The sequence below is a fragment of the Geotrypetes seraphini genome, chromosome 7 (genome assembly GCF_902459505.1).
Source record: "Geotrypetes seraphini chromosome 7, aGeoSer1.1, whole genome shotgun sequence".
Classification (NCBI taxonomy): Eukaryota; Metazoa; Chordata; class Amphibia; order Gymnophiona; family Dermophiidae; genus Geotrypetes; species Geotrypetes seraphini.
Window position 1 is genome coordinate 186321984 of NC_047090.1, and position 17093 is coordinate 186339076.

The window sequence follows — 17093 nt, forward strand, 5'->3', positions numbered from 1 at the left end:
AAGCACATATAAGGGTTCAAGCAAAGGAATGGAGAGGTTGATATATTGAAGATTATAACAAGTACGTTTCTGAAAAGTGAATTTCTTTTCAAAAATGATAAACACAGCCTAAACAGTCCGAGCTTTTGGTCTTGAACTCAGGGGAGCCCAGCAGCCTGTGGGAATGCTGTACTGCAAAGTTTACAAGCCCAGTTCCCTCTGGGTCACTGCCAAAGTCGATCAGATTTCACAAAACCAAACCACTTGGCAATGGGAGCCACAAGCTGATTACGGAACCCACTCCTTTTATTTCGAAAGTGTCTCCTGTAAGATAAGTCCAGATAAACAAGATCTTTGAAACAACTGAAAACCTGGCTTTTCAGCAAATTGTAGCTCTATCCTTCCCCCCTTTCTCTCCCCCCTTCTACACATAAGTTCATGTAATCCTTTTTCTTCTTCTCTACCCACTATTTTAAGTTCTTGTAAACCGTGTCGAGCTCCATTCTCATGGAGATGATGCGGTATATAAACTTAAGGTTTAGATTAGATTAGATTAGATCCTTGTAACCAGATCTGACTTTAGCCTCCCTGATGAGTTGAAGAGATTTGAGCGATCCATTCATTGCCTCTAGAGTTCACAGAAGATAAATGTCACAGTAGAAGTGGACAAGGATATTGATCATGGCTCTCTAACCGGTACCTGTGTGCTTGAACCTCTGCAGTGCTTGCCTGGCACTGCTTAAACTTTAAAACTGCCCACCCACTTGCTCACCCCGCTGCCATATGTATGCACACGCCTTGTAATTCATTTCCAAAGGGAAAACTACCCAGTAATTTCTATGAACTCTATTTCTCCAGTAAATAAAATATATTATTTACCTTCTAAGAAAGGAAAATAGAGAGGAAGACACAGATCGACCTTGATAATATATTGGAGATTCTGGAAAAATTTATAGCTGATGTTTCTGAGAGAGCAACGCTGTTTGTATCTTTTGTCTTTGAACAGGACATGGATATGGTACTAATGGCCTCTTTTACAAAGCCACGTTAACGACCCCGAAGCCCAAAGAGATTTAAAGGGCTTTGGGACTGTTGCCGCGCAGCTTTGTAAAAGAGGCCGTAAGACTTTACTTTAAAAGTTCTCATCTTCTTTTTGGAGGTCAAAAAATCTGGGTTTATCCAGATGCTACAAAGACTACACAGGAACAGAGAAAAATGTTTCTATCCTTAAGACAAGAAAGAGACTATTAAAATAGGAGCGACTTTTTTGTTGGCTTACCCATGTAAATGCTAGGTTCGCTGTGCGGGATCTAAATATGTGTTTTATTCCCCAGAACAACTGAAAGACTTCCTTGATTTGAAAAAATATATAAAAGATTAATGTTGGGAATAGAATGATACGAAAGGGGTCACATTAAGCCTTTTCTTTAAGATTTGATTCATGTTAAACTCCTTGTTATTCTTTTTGTCCATTCCCAATGGATAGTGGTCTAAGGAAGGATAAAAAGCTAAGGTGAGGTTTTTGGTTTTTTTTAGTTTTCCGTTTTAATTGTTTGGATTGTTTTCACTGAATCTTCCATTTTTTCTTTCTCGCTGCTCTGGGTTTCTTGTAACAAGAGATTGTCTTGTGATTTTTTTTATTTTTTTTTTTTGAAATGCATAATTTAAAAAACAAACAACTTAAGTGCAAACATGTGTATGCATATGGTACATGAACTTGCTGCTTGATCTTTTCACGGGCTGCCAATCGAGTAAAGCATCCTGTATGTGCTTAAAAATCAAACGTACATGCGCTGCTTTCCTCCCCCCATGTTTTCAGAGCCTATCGGTGTATACACAGTGGAAGCTGGTTCATATTTACAGTGCTCAGCCAGGTAAAGTATCTTTTGAAGATTGTCATCACTCAGGAAGCACCATTGGAACTGGATAAATGCAAAGTGATGCATGTTGGTAACAAAAATCTCATGCACGAGTACAGGATGTCCAGGGCGGTACTTGGAGAGACTTCCCAGGAAAGAGACTTGGGAGTTCTGATTGACAAGTCGATGAAGCCGTCCGCACAATGCGCGGTGGCGGTGAAAAGGGCAAACAGAATGCTAGGAATGATAAAGAAGGGGATCACGAACAGATCGGAGAAGGTTATCATGCCGCTGTACCGGGCCATGGTGCACCCTCACTTGGAGCACTGCATCCAGCACTGGTCGCCGTACATGAAGAAAGACATGGTAATACTCGAAAGGGTCCAGAGAAGAGCAGCTAAGATGGTTAAGGGGCTGGAAGAGTTGCCGTACAGTGAGAGATTGGAGAAACTGGTCCTCTTCTCCCTTGAAAAGAGGAGACTGAGAGGTGATATGATCGAAACATTCAAGATAATGAAGGGAATAGACTTAGTAGATAAAGACAGGCTGTTCATTCTCTCCAAGGTAGGGAGAACGAGAGGGCACTCTCTAAAGTTAAAAGGGGACAGATTCTGTACAAACGTAAGGAAGTTCTTCTTCACCCAGAGAGTGATAGAAAACTGGAACGCTCTTCCGGAGGCTGTTGTAGAGGAAAACACCCTCCAGGGTTTCAAGACTAAGCTGGACAAGTTCCTGCTAAACTGGAACGTATGCAGGTGAGGCTGGACTCATTTAGAGCACTGGTCTTTGACCTGGGGGCCACCGCGTGGGCGGACTGCCGGGCATGATGGACCACTGGTCTGACCAAGCAGCGTCAATTCTTATGTTCTTATGGACTCTGACATTTACCGAATGCATGCAGGACTTCCAAGATTGGTCCTCGCAGAATTATTGAGGTCTTGTTGAGTGGACAAATGCAAAGTGATACACGTTGAAAAGGATAATCGAAATTACTGTTACCGGATGGCAGAGTGCACCTTAGGGGTTAGCACCCAAGAAAAAGATCTAGGTGTCATCGTAGACAATGCACTGAGACCTTATTACTACCGATCGTTTCTATAGTGCTTTTAGGCATAAGCAGTGCTATACTCATTGTATTGCTGGTACTTTCTCTATCCCTAGTGGGCTTTCAATCTACCTGGGGCAATGGAGGGTCGCAAAGAGCTGCAGTGGGAATTGAACTCGGTTCCCCAGGATCAAAGACTGCCTAAGATCAAAGACCACTAGATGCACTCCTGCACTCCACCCAATGTGCGGCAGTGGCCAAAAAAGCAAACAGGATGCTAGGAATTATTGGGATAGGGATGGTGAGAAATACAAAGCCATTATAATATTTCTCTCTCTTTCACTTTGAGTATTGCGTTCAGTCCTGGTCACCATATTTCAAAAAAGATATAGTGGAATAAGAGAGGTTCAAAGAAGAGTGACCAGAATGATAAAGGGGATGGAACTCCTCTCATATGAGGAAAGGCTAAAGAGGTTAGGGCTTTTCACTTTGGAAAAAAAAGGTTGAGGGGAGATGTGTCTGAAGTCTACAAAATCCTGAGTGATATAGAGTAAAAGTGAATCAAAAATTATGAAGACATGGAAATATCTTTAAAACCAAGAGAAGGAAATAGTTAAGCTGTGGAACTCACTGCCGGAAGATGTGGTAACTTCAGTTAGCGGAGCTGGGTTTTAAAAAAAGGTTTGGTCAGGTTCCTGTAGGAAAAGTCCATAGTGGGCTATTGAGACAGACATGGCGAAGCCATTGCTTGCCCTGGGATGAGTTTCTGCTAGGTATTTGTGACCTGGATTGGCCACTGTGGAAACATGATAGTAGGCTAGATGGGCCATTGGTCTGACCCCGTATGGCTAGTCTATGTTCTTATGGTTTGAGGGAATAGGATTGTAAAGCAAAATGCACTTCCTAGAGTCTAGCAGTAGGGGGCAGCACAGTGGTCCTCACCTCTGCAAACTTGATGATGGCCCTTCCTCTCCATTTGCCCATTTTGTAAGGGAATAAGTGCTGCATTTCCTGGTTTCCACTTATGGCATCTGGTAGTTCTTGATGTCTTTGGGTCCCTGTTGAAACGTTATGGCACTCTCATCCTCATGTCTGCAAGCTGCTGATGTTAGCAATGATAAAAAGCTGGGCAGAAGTGCAGGCTTAGAACAAAGCCAGACTTAAAGCCTGTGTCTTTTTAGCCAGGCTGAGATCTTTTATGGGAACGCACCGATCCTCTTTTTAAAAAATGTTGTTTTCTACAAAGAATATAAAATATTGATATTGGCAAGGAAGCAGCTTCTTGCTTTAGATATCTGCAGCTGTAGAAATGTTAATACCATCTTTGTGTAAGCAGCAAGGGATTTTAGCAGCATATTGTGCTCTGCTTAGAGTAGATTTTGGACCTCTGCTTTTAGTAATGTGAGAGGATTTAAGGCTTTATGCTTCAAAAGTGAAAAAGAAATTGAGCAAACATTCCATCTTACTTAAATAATAGGCATTCAGCACATGTGTGGATGTTGCCCTTATGACATGCATAAACCAGAGAGCAACAGAAGAGCCTTCAAGCAGCAGGTTGACTTGATAGAAAGTTCTGGTGTGAATGAATCTTGCTGTTGTGTTTGAGGAGAGCATGATTAAGTTTTTCTTTTTCTGAGTATTCCTTGCAAGCTTCCATAGTCTGTTATTGAGAAAGACATGGGGGAAGCCACTGTTTGCCCTGGATCGGTAGCATGAAATGTTGCTACTCCTTGAGGTTCCGGAGTCTTTTGTTACTCTTTGGGATTCTAGAATCTTGCTTTTCTTTGGGATTCTGAATGGAATGTTGCTACTCTTTTGTATTCCAGAATCTTGCTATTCTTTAGGATTCTGAATGGAATGTTGCTACTCCTTGGGGTTCCGGAATCTTTTGTTACTCTTTGGGATTCTAGAATCTTGCTTTTCTTTAGGATTCTGATTGGAATGTTGCTATTCCTTGGGGTTCCGGAATCTTTTGTTACTCTTTGGCATTCTAGAATCTTACTTTTATTTAGGATTCTGAATGGAATGTTGCTACTCCTTGGGGTTCCGGAGTCTTTTGTTACTCTCTGGGATTCTAGAATCTTGCTTTTCTTTGGGATTCTGAATGGAATGTTGCTACTCTTTTGTATTCCAGAATCTTGCTATTCTTTAGGATTCTGAATGGAATGTTGCTACTCCTTGGGGTTCCGGAATCTTTTGTTACTCTTTGGGATTCTAGAATCTTGCTTTTCTTTAGGATTCTGATTGGAATGTTGTTATTCCTTGGGGTTCCGGAATCTTTTGTTACTCTTTGGCATTCTAGAATCTTACTTTTATTTAGGATTCTGAATGGAATGTTGCTACTCCTTGGGGTTCCGGAGTCTTTTGTTACTCTCTGGGATTCTAGAATCTTGCTTTTCTTTAGGATTCTGAATGGAATGTTGCTACTCCTTGTTGTTCTGACCCAGTAAGGCTACTCTTATGTTCTTGGATCTTGAATGCCCACCTCTCTCCCAATCACGTGGAAAACTCACTTCTGTGTTGCACTTGATTAGATCTGAAATGTAGTGCACCATTTTGTGGAGATAAGATTGACGTCTACAAAGTTCTGATTGGTTTAGAATGGGTTCAAGTAGATCTTTTTTTTTTTTAGTCCATCAAAAGTTACAAAGACTAGGGGACACTCAAAGTTACAGGGAAATACATTTAAAACCAATAAGAGGAAATATTTTTTCACTCAGAGAATAGTTAAGTAAGCTCTGGAATAGAGAATGACATGGGGAAAAAATTTGTCTCCGTCCCTGCGAGCTCGGTCCCCGTCCCCATTCCATTCCCGCGAGCTCAGTCCCCATCCCGTCCTTGCGAGCTCAGTCCCCATCCCCGCCCCATCCCCGCAAACCATCTGATCCCATCCGCACAAACCATCTCCCTTCTGTGTTCCTATTTTCTCTATTTTGAATATCTCCTCTCTGTATCTGTGTACTCCCTCCTGTGTTTGGCATTTCCCCCCCCCTGTCCATATTAGTGCTGCCTGATTCAGGAAAAAATATTTTGATTCGATTCAGCCTATTGAATCGATTCGATTCAATTCGATTTCCTGCCCAAATGGGTATTTTTTTCAAACATCCTGGTGGGATTATTTTATAGCCTCTTCACCCCTTTGCCCTCTCCTACCCACACTGGCGCTGTGGTGTATACAAAATAAACAAAAAAGACTTTTCCTCTCTCTGTTAAATCCTAGCTCACGTTTGTGGTCTAACACCACCTCTGGCAGGATACACATTTCAAATCTGACATATTGTAATCATAAATGGAAAATAAAATTATTTTTCTACCTTTTGTTGTCTGGTCATTATTCAGATCTTGTTGGTCCCAGGCTCTGGTTGTCTTCTGATAACTCACATGCCAGGATCTCCTTCTTTCTTCATGCTAACCATCCATCTTCTATCTCTGTCCTCCCCTTCTGTTTCCCTTCCCTCCCCCAGAGGTCTGGCATCTTTCCTTTCTTTCGTCTCTATTTTCGTAGCTGCAGCGATGGACCCCACCAACTCTCCTTTTCTCAACTACCCTTTCATCCAGCATTTCTCCCTCTTTCCCCACCACCCCACGTTCCACCAACTCTCCCTTTCTCTTCCCAACTACCCTCCTATCCAGTATCTCTACCCCCCCATGTACAACTTCTCTCCCTAAATCCCATTGTCCGCCATCTCTCTCCCTCTCCTGTTTTTAGATCCAATATTTCTTCTATCCCTCTCCCCATTTCCCCTCTCCCTCCCCAACTCTCCTCTACCCCAAGTTCATCTCTCCCTCCCCCAAGTCCATCCATCTTCCCCCCTCCATCTTCTCCCCATATCTCCTTCTCCAGTTTACCAACTCCAAGTCCATCTCCCCTGTCCCCCAGCTCTGACTCCCAACACAGAAGCCCAGTATTTGGCTGACAGAGGGTAACACTCGTGCATTGTGGCACCTACCAAGAGCTCCGGGCGCTTCGCACAGTGGATATACACTTTTCCTGTGAGCTGCAGAAGATGTGGCCTTACAAAAGCTGAGTGAGAAGTGTCTCCGCACTGCAGCACTTCCAGTGTGCTCGCACCGCTCCTCGGCAGCCCCCATGCGGCACCACATCATCCGGTGCTCGCTGGTGCGCGGGGCTCTGGCCATCATGTGGCCGATGAAAGGCCAGCTGCTGGCAGGACCCGGAAGAGCAGGTACGCGCCACCGAGCAGCAGCAGCAGCAGCAAGAGCAATGCATGCAGGTGCCGGGCTCTGGGGAAGCATGAGTGTGCATGTGGGAAGATGATATGCGGGCATCTGCTGCCAGCCAACCAATTAAAAATCAGCTTGTTGCCGCTGTTCTGCACCCAGAGGCCCACTCGTCTTTCCCTCTGCCACCGGAGTCCTTGTTTCTGGTGTAACTTCCGTTTTAGCAAAACCAGAAGTTACATTAGATGGAAGGATTCCGGTGGCAGAGGGAAAACCCGAACGGGTCTCTAGCAAGGGGGCAGATGAATCGGTGAGCTCGATTTTTTTTACAAAATCAAATCGATTCAAATCGATCCACCCAAAGTGGATCGGTGAATCGATTTGAATCATGAATCGGGCAGCACTAGTCCATATACCATCACCATGTATCTTCCCTTTATGTCTCTGTCCCTATGCCCCCATGCACATAATTTCTCCTCTGTTTCTGTTACCTTCCTGTGTCCAGATTTCCCTTCTCCTTGCAAGTAGTGCAGACCCTACTTAATATTTGTATCCCTTGTGCTAAGGACCGTTTTGCTAATCCCACGCTTTCTTGAATTCTCATAATGTTTTCTGTAACTGCTTCCTTCATCAGGAAGTCATATTTTGTCGTAAAATGGGTGCCAAATGCACAGAATATTATTCCTGAGTGCCTGTTTTTCAGCCTCAAAATGTGATCCCCAGTCCTGGAATTTCCCTTCCACCGAAGATGCTTTGCCTTCTGAAATATCTGCAGATATCTGGGTGCTTAGGTTCCATTGTAGAATACAAGTGTAACCCAGTACTTGTTTGTTATTTGGCCACGTTGCCGCTCATTGGGTGGAAGGTTTCATCGTATTTTCTACAATGACACCCAGATCCTTTTCTTGGGTGCTAACCCCCAAGGTGGACCCTAGCATTTAGGTTATTTTTCCCAAATGTGCATCACTTTGCATTTGTCCACATTAAATTTCATCTGCCACTTGGACACCCAGTTTTCCAATTTCCTAAGGTCCGCCTGCAATATTTCACAATCTGCATGTGTTTTAACAACTTTGAACAGTTTAGTGTCATCTGCAAATTTAATCACCTCACTCGTCATTCCAATTTCCAGATCATTTATAAATAAGTTAAATAGCACCGGTCCCCTGTGGCACTCCACTATTTACCCGCCTCCATTGAGAAAAATGACCATTTAACCTTACCCTCTGTTTTCTATCCGATAACCAATTCCTAATCCACAACTGAACTTTGTCACGTATCTAAAAACTCTTTAATTTTCTCAGGAGCCTCTCATGAGGAACTTTGTCAAAAGCTTTCTGAAAATCAGATACACTACATCAACCAGCTCACCTTTATCCACATGTTTACTCAAACCTTCAAAGAAGTCAAGGAAATTGATGAGGCAAGATCTCCCTCGGCTGAACCCATGCTGACTCTGTCTCATTAAATTATGTGTGTCTATGCGTTCGACAATTTTATTTTTTATAATTGTTTCCACCATTTTGCCCAGCACTGAAATCAGGCTTACTGGTCTGTAATTTCCCGGATCTCCCCTGGAACCCTTTTTAAAAATTGGCGTAACATTGGCCACCCTCCAATCTGAGGGGGGCTGTTGTGTTTTTGCGGAGAGGAAGCTATTGTGTAAAGGTTTTGCCTTTTGTAGGAAATTCTGTCAATGCTGGCTTTGGTTAGCTGTCTCTTCAGAGAACTAATGCTTTCTTTCTTCCTTTCCTCAGACAGAACTCATGGATGATAAAAATTTGGTAAAATCACAACGCTGGCAGGTGGAAAAGATGAAGATGGAGTGCGACAAGCTGACGGAAAGTTTGACTCAGAGCAAGGAGGAGACTACAAAGCTTCGGCAGAAGTGTCAGCTGATGCAACAGCAGCTGGAAGAGAAGGTGAGAAACAGCCGTTTAAAATAGGTTTTGTCAAGCATTTTCTGTAGTGGCGCCTTCCTTTCTGTCAGATTCTTCATTCTCCGGAATATTGCACATCACCGACTCTGCGTTAATTCATTCCTCAAACCCAGAAATGTATTTCTTTATATATTTTTAAAATTTCTATGACGTCTAAATCCTATATCCACGTACATAATAGCTAAAAATAGTACAAAAGAGAGACAAAACATCAGAATTCATTTCACAGTTAATCTTCGATCAGGACAAGTCAGACCCTATAAAAAAAAGCATTGACGAACAGTTGTGTTTTGAGGAGTTTTCTAAAAGTTCCTCTCTGCAGCTTGAGTTCTCGAGCCAGGTCTTGGACATCATCATTGATTCCACATTGTCCTTCAATGACCACCTCCAATCCTTGGTAAAAAAATGCTTTTTCAGCCTTCACATGCTGAGGAAAGTTAGATCCTGCTTCCATCAAAAACATTTTACCCTCCTTGTCCAATCCATCATCCTCTCCAGATTGGACTATTGCAACTCTATCTACTTAAGCCTAACTAAGAAAAACCTCCACAGACTCCAACGGATTCAGAATGCCGCGGCCAAGCTCATCTTCGCTAAAAGTAAATTTGACCATGTCTCCCCGCTCCTGGCCAAGCTCCACTGGCTTCCGATAATCGCCAGGGTCCACTATAAATGCGCCTGTTTAGCTTTCAAAATCCTATATGGTATCCTCCCTCCCTTTATCCCTCTTTCTTGGAATTCCTCAAACCCTAATACCACCAGATCCTCCCACAAATTAAAACTATCCTTCCCCTCGCTAAAAGGCATTTCCCACACAGGAAAGCTAGGGACCTCCCTCCACTTCAAAATCACTGAGCTCTGGAACAACCTTACCTCCCCCCTTCGGAACTTGAGCTCTCTCCAAGTTTTCCGCAAACAACTGAAAACCTGGCTTTTCTCAAAAAATGTAAGTCTCCCTCCAACTTAGGAATCAAGGAAACTCTTATATCTTGGCATCCCAAGTCCTCTAAATTTTCTTCACACTTCTACCTCTAACCCTCTGTTGTAGTTCCTTCCTATTTCTCCTATTGTAAACCGCGTCGAGCTCTACGAACGTGGAGATGATGCGGTATACAAACCTAAGGATTAGATTAGATTAGATTAGATCAGCCCATTTCTTTAATGTAATGTAATGTAATTTATTTCTTATATACCGCTACATCCGTTAGGTTCTAAGCGGTTTGAAGAAAATATACATTAAGATTATAAATGAGAAGTAACTGCCCGACCAATGAATTCCATAATTTCACTCCAGTGCAACAAAAGGTCATTCCACTCATTTCTACATATTTCCGATTAACATTGGCCTTTAACAAAGCAGAATTTTCAGAACGTAACGATTTTTTTTTTTTTGTATAATCATTTTTATTGAATTTATGCAAAATACTAAGAAAGAAAACAATTGCCATGCAATAATAGCCAAACTTACAAGTTTATCCTGTTGCCCAGCCCTCCTCCCCCCAAAACCCACCATATACAATAGTAAAATACCAAATAACATATCAGAAGCTAGAAGCCCCGTACCCATCATGCCCCCCCCACCCATCCAGCCCTACCCTCCCACCCCCCAGTGAGTAATGGTTATGAGGAAGAAGTGGCCAATCTCCAAGTGGTATAGGAATCTCAGATTTTATGATACTTATCCAACTGCTCACGCCGTAGCGCAGTCAGTTGACACATTAAATGTACATACTCAATACGACTCAGCAAGTAGTGTCGGTCGGGAATCTTAGTGGACTTCCAGAATTTCGCTCGTGCAAGGCGAGCCACTATACAGAGAAACAAAGCCTGACAATTTGCTAGAGAAGTATAGCCCAGGAAAGACTCATTAAGAAGAAAGCATTCTTTTCCCATGGGACAATGGTTCTGATGCCTTGGAATCCGAACTTAATTCGTTCCAGAATCCTGTTCAAGTTCCAAAGCGTCAACAAGTCCACGCTGATAGCAAGGTCACAAGGAGCAGGGTGGGTTTGAACTCAAAACTTCAGGGTCCTGAGGTTGTAGCTTTAACCACTGCGCCACTCTAGAAATCAAAGTGTAGTAAAAGTGAGCCAAGTCTAGGACAATCCAGCCATTGTGACATCACTGATGAGGTTGGCTCTTATTGGTGGGATGAGGCATTATGATGTCACAATACCAGCTCTGGTTATCAGAGGCTGAAACTTTTCACACTATTTATTCAATGTTCTATACCGTTCTCCCAGGGGAGCTCAGAACGGTTTACATTAATTTATTCAGGTACTCAAGCGTTTTTCCCTGTCTGTCCCGGCAGGCTCACAATCTATCTAACGGTTCATAGACAAAAGCGCGCGACGACAACCCAGCGCAGACAACTGAGCGCAAGGCGGAAGCACGCCGAATAAAAACAGTATTTTAAGGGGCTCCGACAGGGGGTGTTGGTGGGGAACCCCCCCCCCCACTTTACTTAACAGAGATCGTGCCGGCGTTGTGGGGGGTTGTAACCCCCCTCATTTACTGGAAACTTAACTTTTTCCCTCTTTTTTAGGGAAAAAGTTAAGTTTTCAGTAAAATGTGGGGGGTTACAACCCCCAAACCCCCCACAATGCCGGCGCGATCTCTGTTAAGTAAAGTGGGGGGGTTCCCCCCCACGCCCCCCATCGGAGCCCTTTCAAACACTGTTTTTCTTCGGTGCGCTTCCGCCTTGCGCTGGGTTGTCGGCGCACCTTTGTCGTCGTGCGCTTTTGACCTGTCACCTATCTAACGTACCTGGGGCAATGGGGGGATTAATTGACTTGCCCAGGGTCAAAAGCAGCGTGGGTTTGAACCCATAACCTCAGGGTGCTGAGGCTGTAGCTTTAACCACTGCGCCACACTTGCATGAAATTACCCCAGGTAAAGCAGGCACACACATGTATTTCTCTGAGTTACATACAACTGTGCACATGTATACTGGCAGTATCTTCTATTTCTGCGTTGCACATACCTAAGCCGGCTCAAGGCGACGTAGGACTCCTTTTACTAAGGTGCGTTAGAGCTTTAACGCGTGGAATAGCATGCACTGAATTGCCTTGAACTGGCGTTAGTTCTAGAAGCGTAGTGCGGGTTTAGTGCGCACTAAAATCCCGCGTGCGCTATAAGGAGCCCTTAGTCAGCCATATGTGTGTATTGGTCACTATCCATGTGTAAATGCCCAAGCCCTCCCTTGCTCTAATTTCTGGCCACCAAGCGTTCTTCTGGCTTTTGCCATCACCATTGTTAACTGGCCACCTTAAGATCCTCACATATGACCACACCCAAGTACCGCTCCTCTTTTGTGCGCAAAAGGACTTCCCTTCCTAAACGGTGCTGTTTTCTCAGGTTTTTGTAGCTGAAATGCTAAACCCAACCCTGCATTTTATTTTATTTATGTATTGAAACACGAATCACAAGCATTCAGACCTCGTAAAAGGAACTCAGATAGAGACGCATTAGGGCTCCTTTTACAAAGGTGTGCTAGCCAAAAAACTACCGCCTGCTCAAGAGGAGGTGGTAGCAGCTAGCACGCGCTGTTCTGCGCATTAAGGCCCTAATGCACCTTCATAAAAGGAGCCCTTAAAGAAAACAAAATAACCAGCAATTTTAATATTTATTTAAAAATTTATATACCGTATATTAACTATACAGTTTAGAAAGATTACAGTCATAACAGTTTAAAAACCACATATAAACACAATTGCAGAGCAGGTCTCATAAAAAAGGGAGAAACCCCCCCAAAAAAACCTAACACAGGAAAGCGCTAACAATTGAGTTTTCAACATGTTCTTAAAATTCATCCTCCCAGCACAGTATCGCCAAAATTCCAGGCAACGCATTCCAAATATCTTGCTTAGACTCCAACTGTGATGGGGGGTGGGGATGGCGGAGAGGAGAGTAATAAAGAGAGATTATTGGAAAAATATTCCAAACTTAGGCTTAACATGAAACTCTCTCTGTCACCCACCTAAGACGTAAAAGTGGTTGAGGCTTGTGTAGGTGAGGACGGAGCTTAGGCATTGGTGGAATGAGGCATTATGACATCACAATCTGAGCTCTAGAATGTTGCTACTTAGGATTTTAAAGGGTTTGAGGCTTGTGCGGATGAGGATGGAGCTTAGGCATTGGTGGAATGAGGCATTATGACATCACAATCTGAGCTCTAGAATGTTGCTACTTAGGATGTTACAGTGTTTGAGGCTGGTGCAGATGAGGACATAGTTTGCAGGAACGGGGCGGGGACGGGAAAACGATTTCCTGTGGGGACAGGGAAAAATTTGTTGGTAACAAAAATCTCATGCACGAATACAGGATGTCCGGGACGGTACTAGGAGAGACCTCCCAAGAAAGGGACTTGGGAGTTCTGTTCGACAAGTTGATGAAGCTGTCCACGCAATGTGTGGCGGCGACGAAAAGGGCGAACAGAATGCTAGGAATGATAAAGAAGGGGATCACAAACTGATCGGAGAAGGTTATCATGCCGCTGTACTGGGCCATGGTGCGCCCTCACCTGGAGTACTGTGTCCAGCACTGGTCGCCATACATGAAGAAAGATACGGTACTACTCGAAAGGGTCCAGAGAAGAGCGACTAAAATAGGGGCTGGAGGAGTTGCCGTACAGCGAGAGATTAGAGAAACTGGGCCTCTTCTCCCTTGAAAAGAGGAGACTGAGAGGGGACATGATTGAAACATTCAAGGTACTGAAGGGGATAGACTTAGTAGATAAGGACAGGTTGTTCACCCTCTCCAAAGAAGGGAGAACGAGAGGGCACTCTCTAAAGTTAAAAGGGGAAGTTCTTCTTCACCCAGAGAATGGTGGAACACTGGAACGCTCTTCTGGAGTCTGTTGTAGGGGAAAACACCCTCCAGGGTTTCAAGACAAAGTTGGACAAGTTCCTGCTAGACCAGAACATATGTAGGTAAGGCTAGTCTCAGTTAGGGCACTGGTCTTTGACCCAGCAGCGGCAATTCTTATGTTCTTATGTTTCATTCTCTACTTTGGAAATCAGTATAAAAACTGAATAAATAGTGTGAAGAGTTTCACCTTCTGATAACCAGAGCTGGTATTGTGACATCATAATGCCTCCCTCATTCCACCAATGCCTAAAAGCCAACCTCATCAGTGATGTCACAATGGCTTGATTGTCCTATACTTGACTTATTTTTTACTACATTTTGATTTCTAGAGTGGTGCAGTTTAGAGAATGACACGGGGAGAAATTTGTTCCCATCCCTGCAGGAACTCAATTTCCCCATCCTGTCCCCATGAGTTTTGTTGCTGTCCCTGTCCCATTCCCATAAGCTCAGCCTTAACTGCTCAAGCCTCAAACATTTATGATTGTAAAGTGTTTAAGACTTGTGCAGTTGAGTTCGGAGCTTGCAGGAATGGGGCAGGGTAAGAAAAGGACTTATAGGGACGGGAAAATGAGTTCCTGTGTCATTCTCTAGTTCTGGGAAACTCATTCTCGCACATGGGAAATTTATTTGGAATTATATGACATGGTTCAGTTGCAGTTCTGTACTTGTTAAACGTGAAGGGTAAAATGATGATTATCTGCTTCAGAATTGTATATCAGTTGTTAGCGAATGCCACTTGGGGATGGTAAAAGCAATGTTCTCTGAGAAACCATGAAAACCAAGGAACCCACTTTTATCCATAAATATCTGATTCCACACAATCCTCTGAGAACATTAGGATCCGCTTCACAGCATCTTCTTCATGTCCCATCCCTAAAAATCATTAGTATCCATAGGGCCTCATCTTTTGTAGCGATAGCCCCAACAATATGGAATTCGTTACCATCATATTTAAGGTCTGAACAGAATTTAGATAAATTTAAAGGTGACCTCAGTGGCGTACCAAGGAGGAGGCGGGGGGTGCGATCCATCCCAGGTGCAACCTTAGGGGGGGTGCACAGCCGGACAGGTCTGGAAAATTCCTGGGCTGCGACGGCCCTCAGCAGCATCGGCACCCCCCCCTGCCCCGCGACAGCACTCAAGTTTGGCCTCCTTCTCCCGGCATCAGCAGAACTTCAGATCAGCAACAGGTGCTCAGTCAAAAGCTTCCCCTGACTCAGCTTCCTGTTTCCGCCCAGGCAGTTCAGTCAGGGGAAGCTTTTGACTGAGCACCTGTTGCCGATCTGAAGTTCTGCTGATGCCGGGAAAAGGAGGCCAAACTTGAGTGCTGTCGTGGGGCAGGGGGGGCGCCGATGCCGCTGAGTGCCGTCATGGGGGGGGGCGCTGATGCCGTTGAGTGCCGTCGCAGCCCAGGAATTTTCCGGACCTGTCCAGCTGTGCACCCACCCTAAGGCTGCACCCGGGGTGGACCGCCCCCCAACCCCACCCCCCCTTGGTACACCACTGGGTGGCCTTAAAAGCTTTTTATTTAAAGACGCATATGACTGTTAATTGGTCTATGGAACTTTTCTAGCTCATTTTCCATATAAAAATTCATTTCCTATACAAAATTTATTTTTCCCTTTCCCTATGTTATTATCCTTAATTGTTCTCTCTTTCTTTTAAATTGTATTTCTCCCAACCATCCTATTGTTCCATGTAAGTAATGCTATGTCATTAAAAGTTTGTTAACTGGACCCCTTTTTAAATTTTATATTGTAAAACGCTTAGAATTTATGATTAGCGTTTTATCAGATTTTTAAGAAACTTGAAGTCTTTTTCTTGATTGTCCCCACGTACCCATGCGGAATTAAAGGGCCAGCAATTTTCATGCTTAATCAACACAGCTGTGAAGTGAGATACACTGTTGGGCTCGGAATGGCTCTTTGCGTTCCAGCACATTTTGGCAACTGCAGCCATCCCACCCCTCCTCACCTTTAATGACACGTCTCTGCAGCGCATCTCCTGGTACTGCCAGTGCCTGCATGTGCACCTGTTTCCCCTCCTTCTAGAAATCAATCAATAAAGTCACATATATTTTTTAAACATACGCCTCCTTTCTCTTCTGTCTTTACTTCTTTTACCAGTTCAAAAACTATTACCAATGCCTCCTAGCAAAAGTGTGTTTATTCTTGCAGGAGAACGTGTTGGGTCTGTTCTTTTTATAAATCTCCCCTTTCCTATTTCTGTCTTCCCATCATCAGTCTGCCACCTCCTGTCCATCCCTCTAATGAAAAATTGATGTCTTCCAACACCTGCTCCAGCTAGACGTGATTATACCTGCCACGGGGCTTTTTCTTTTTATCTCCTTTGCTCTGGAATAGTCTAACAACAGATATTAGGGGAGAATCTTGTTCTTTTACATTTAAAGGCTACTTGAAGACAGAGGGGCATTTTCAATGTGATATCTAAGTCCGATTTGGGATGTTTTGTGAAAAATGTCCAAAAAATTGAGTGGCAGAATGAATCTTAAACCTCAAAATTCTGGGTTTTTGTTTGTTTGTTTTGAAAATTGCCATTTTCTGGACATTTTTGCGGTCAGTATGGGGCTCATAATCGAAAGAGAAAAACATTCAAAAACCGGCCTAAGTCGGCACTTGGATGAACGTTGTCAAAATATGTCCAAGTGCCGATAATGAAAACAGGTTTTGGATGTATTTCTAAACGACCTAGGCCTTCATAGTGCCGCTGAACGACCAAAGCTAAACGGGGCATTTCAGGAGAAGTGTCGAGGGCGGGAGTTGGGCCGGCTTAGACTTAGTCGTTCAGCATGTATAACCGAAAGTTATACAGCCCAGGATCGACAGAACTTTGACATTGTGACTTAGACCATGTAAAACATGGTCTAAGTCACAAAAACCCACCTAAACTCACCAGATAAGCACTGAAAACACATAACACAGACCCCCACACACTACCCCAGTGATCACCGACCCCCCCCCCACCCCCATAAAAATATTAATCACATCTTTAAAATTCAGCCTCCAGACCATCATCACCTGGCTGCCTGGCATAGGGAAGCCTAGTCGTCCAGCACAGAGGCGGCGTAAGTCATATTGGGGGTGGGTTAGGGACTCATGGAGAGGAGGACCCATGCCCATAAGCCCCTGTAATCACTGCATTGATCCTTAAACATGTGCACTCTCCTATACACCCCGAAAACCCTTTTTTACTGGCATA

The 17093-nt window shown here is 43.8% G+C and overlaps 1 protein-coding gene across 3 annotated transcripts in view; it reads left to right on the forward strand.

Moving 5' to 3' along the window:
* Positions 1 to 17093, forward strand: part of CEP128 (centrosomal protein 128) — a 532978-nt gene that overhangs the window by 185354 nt on the left and 330531 nt on the right. For all 3 annotated transcript variants that reach the window (XM_033953417.1, XM_033953420.1, XM_033953419.1), the window contains one exon: positions 8823 to 8987. In XM_033953417.1, coding sequence (XP_033809308.1) covers positions 8823 to 8987 — 165 coding nt within the window. The remainder of the gene's footprint in view (positions 1 to 8822; positions 8988 to 17093) is intronic.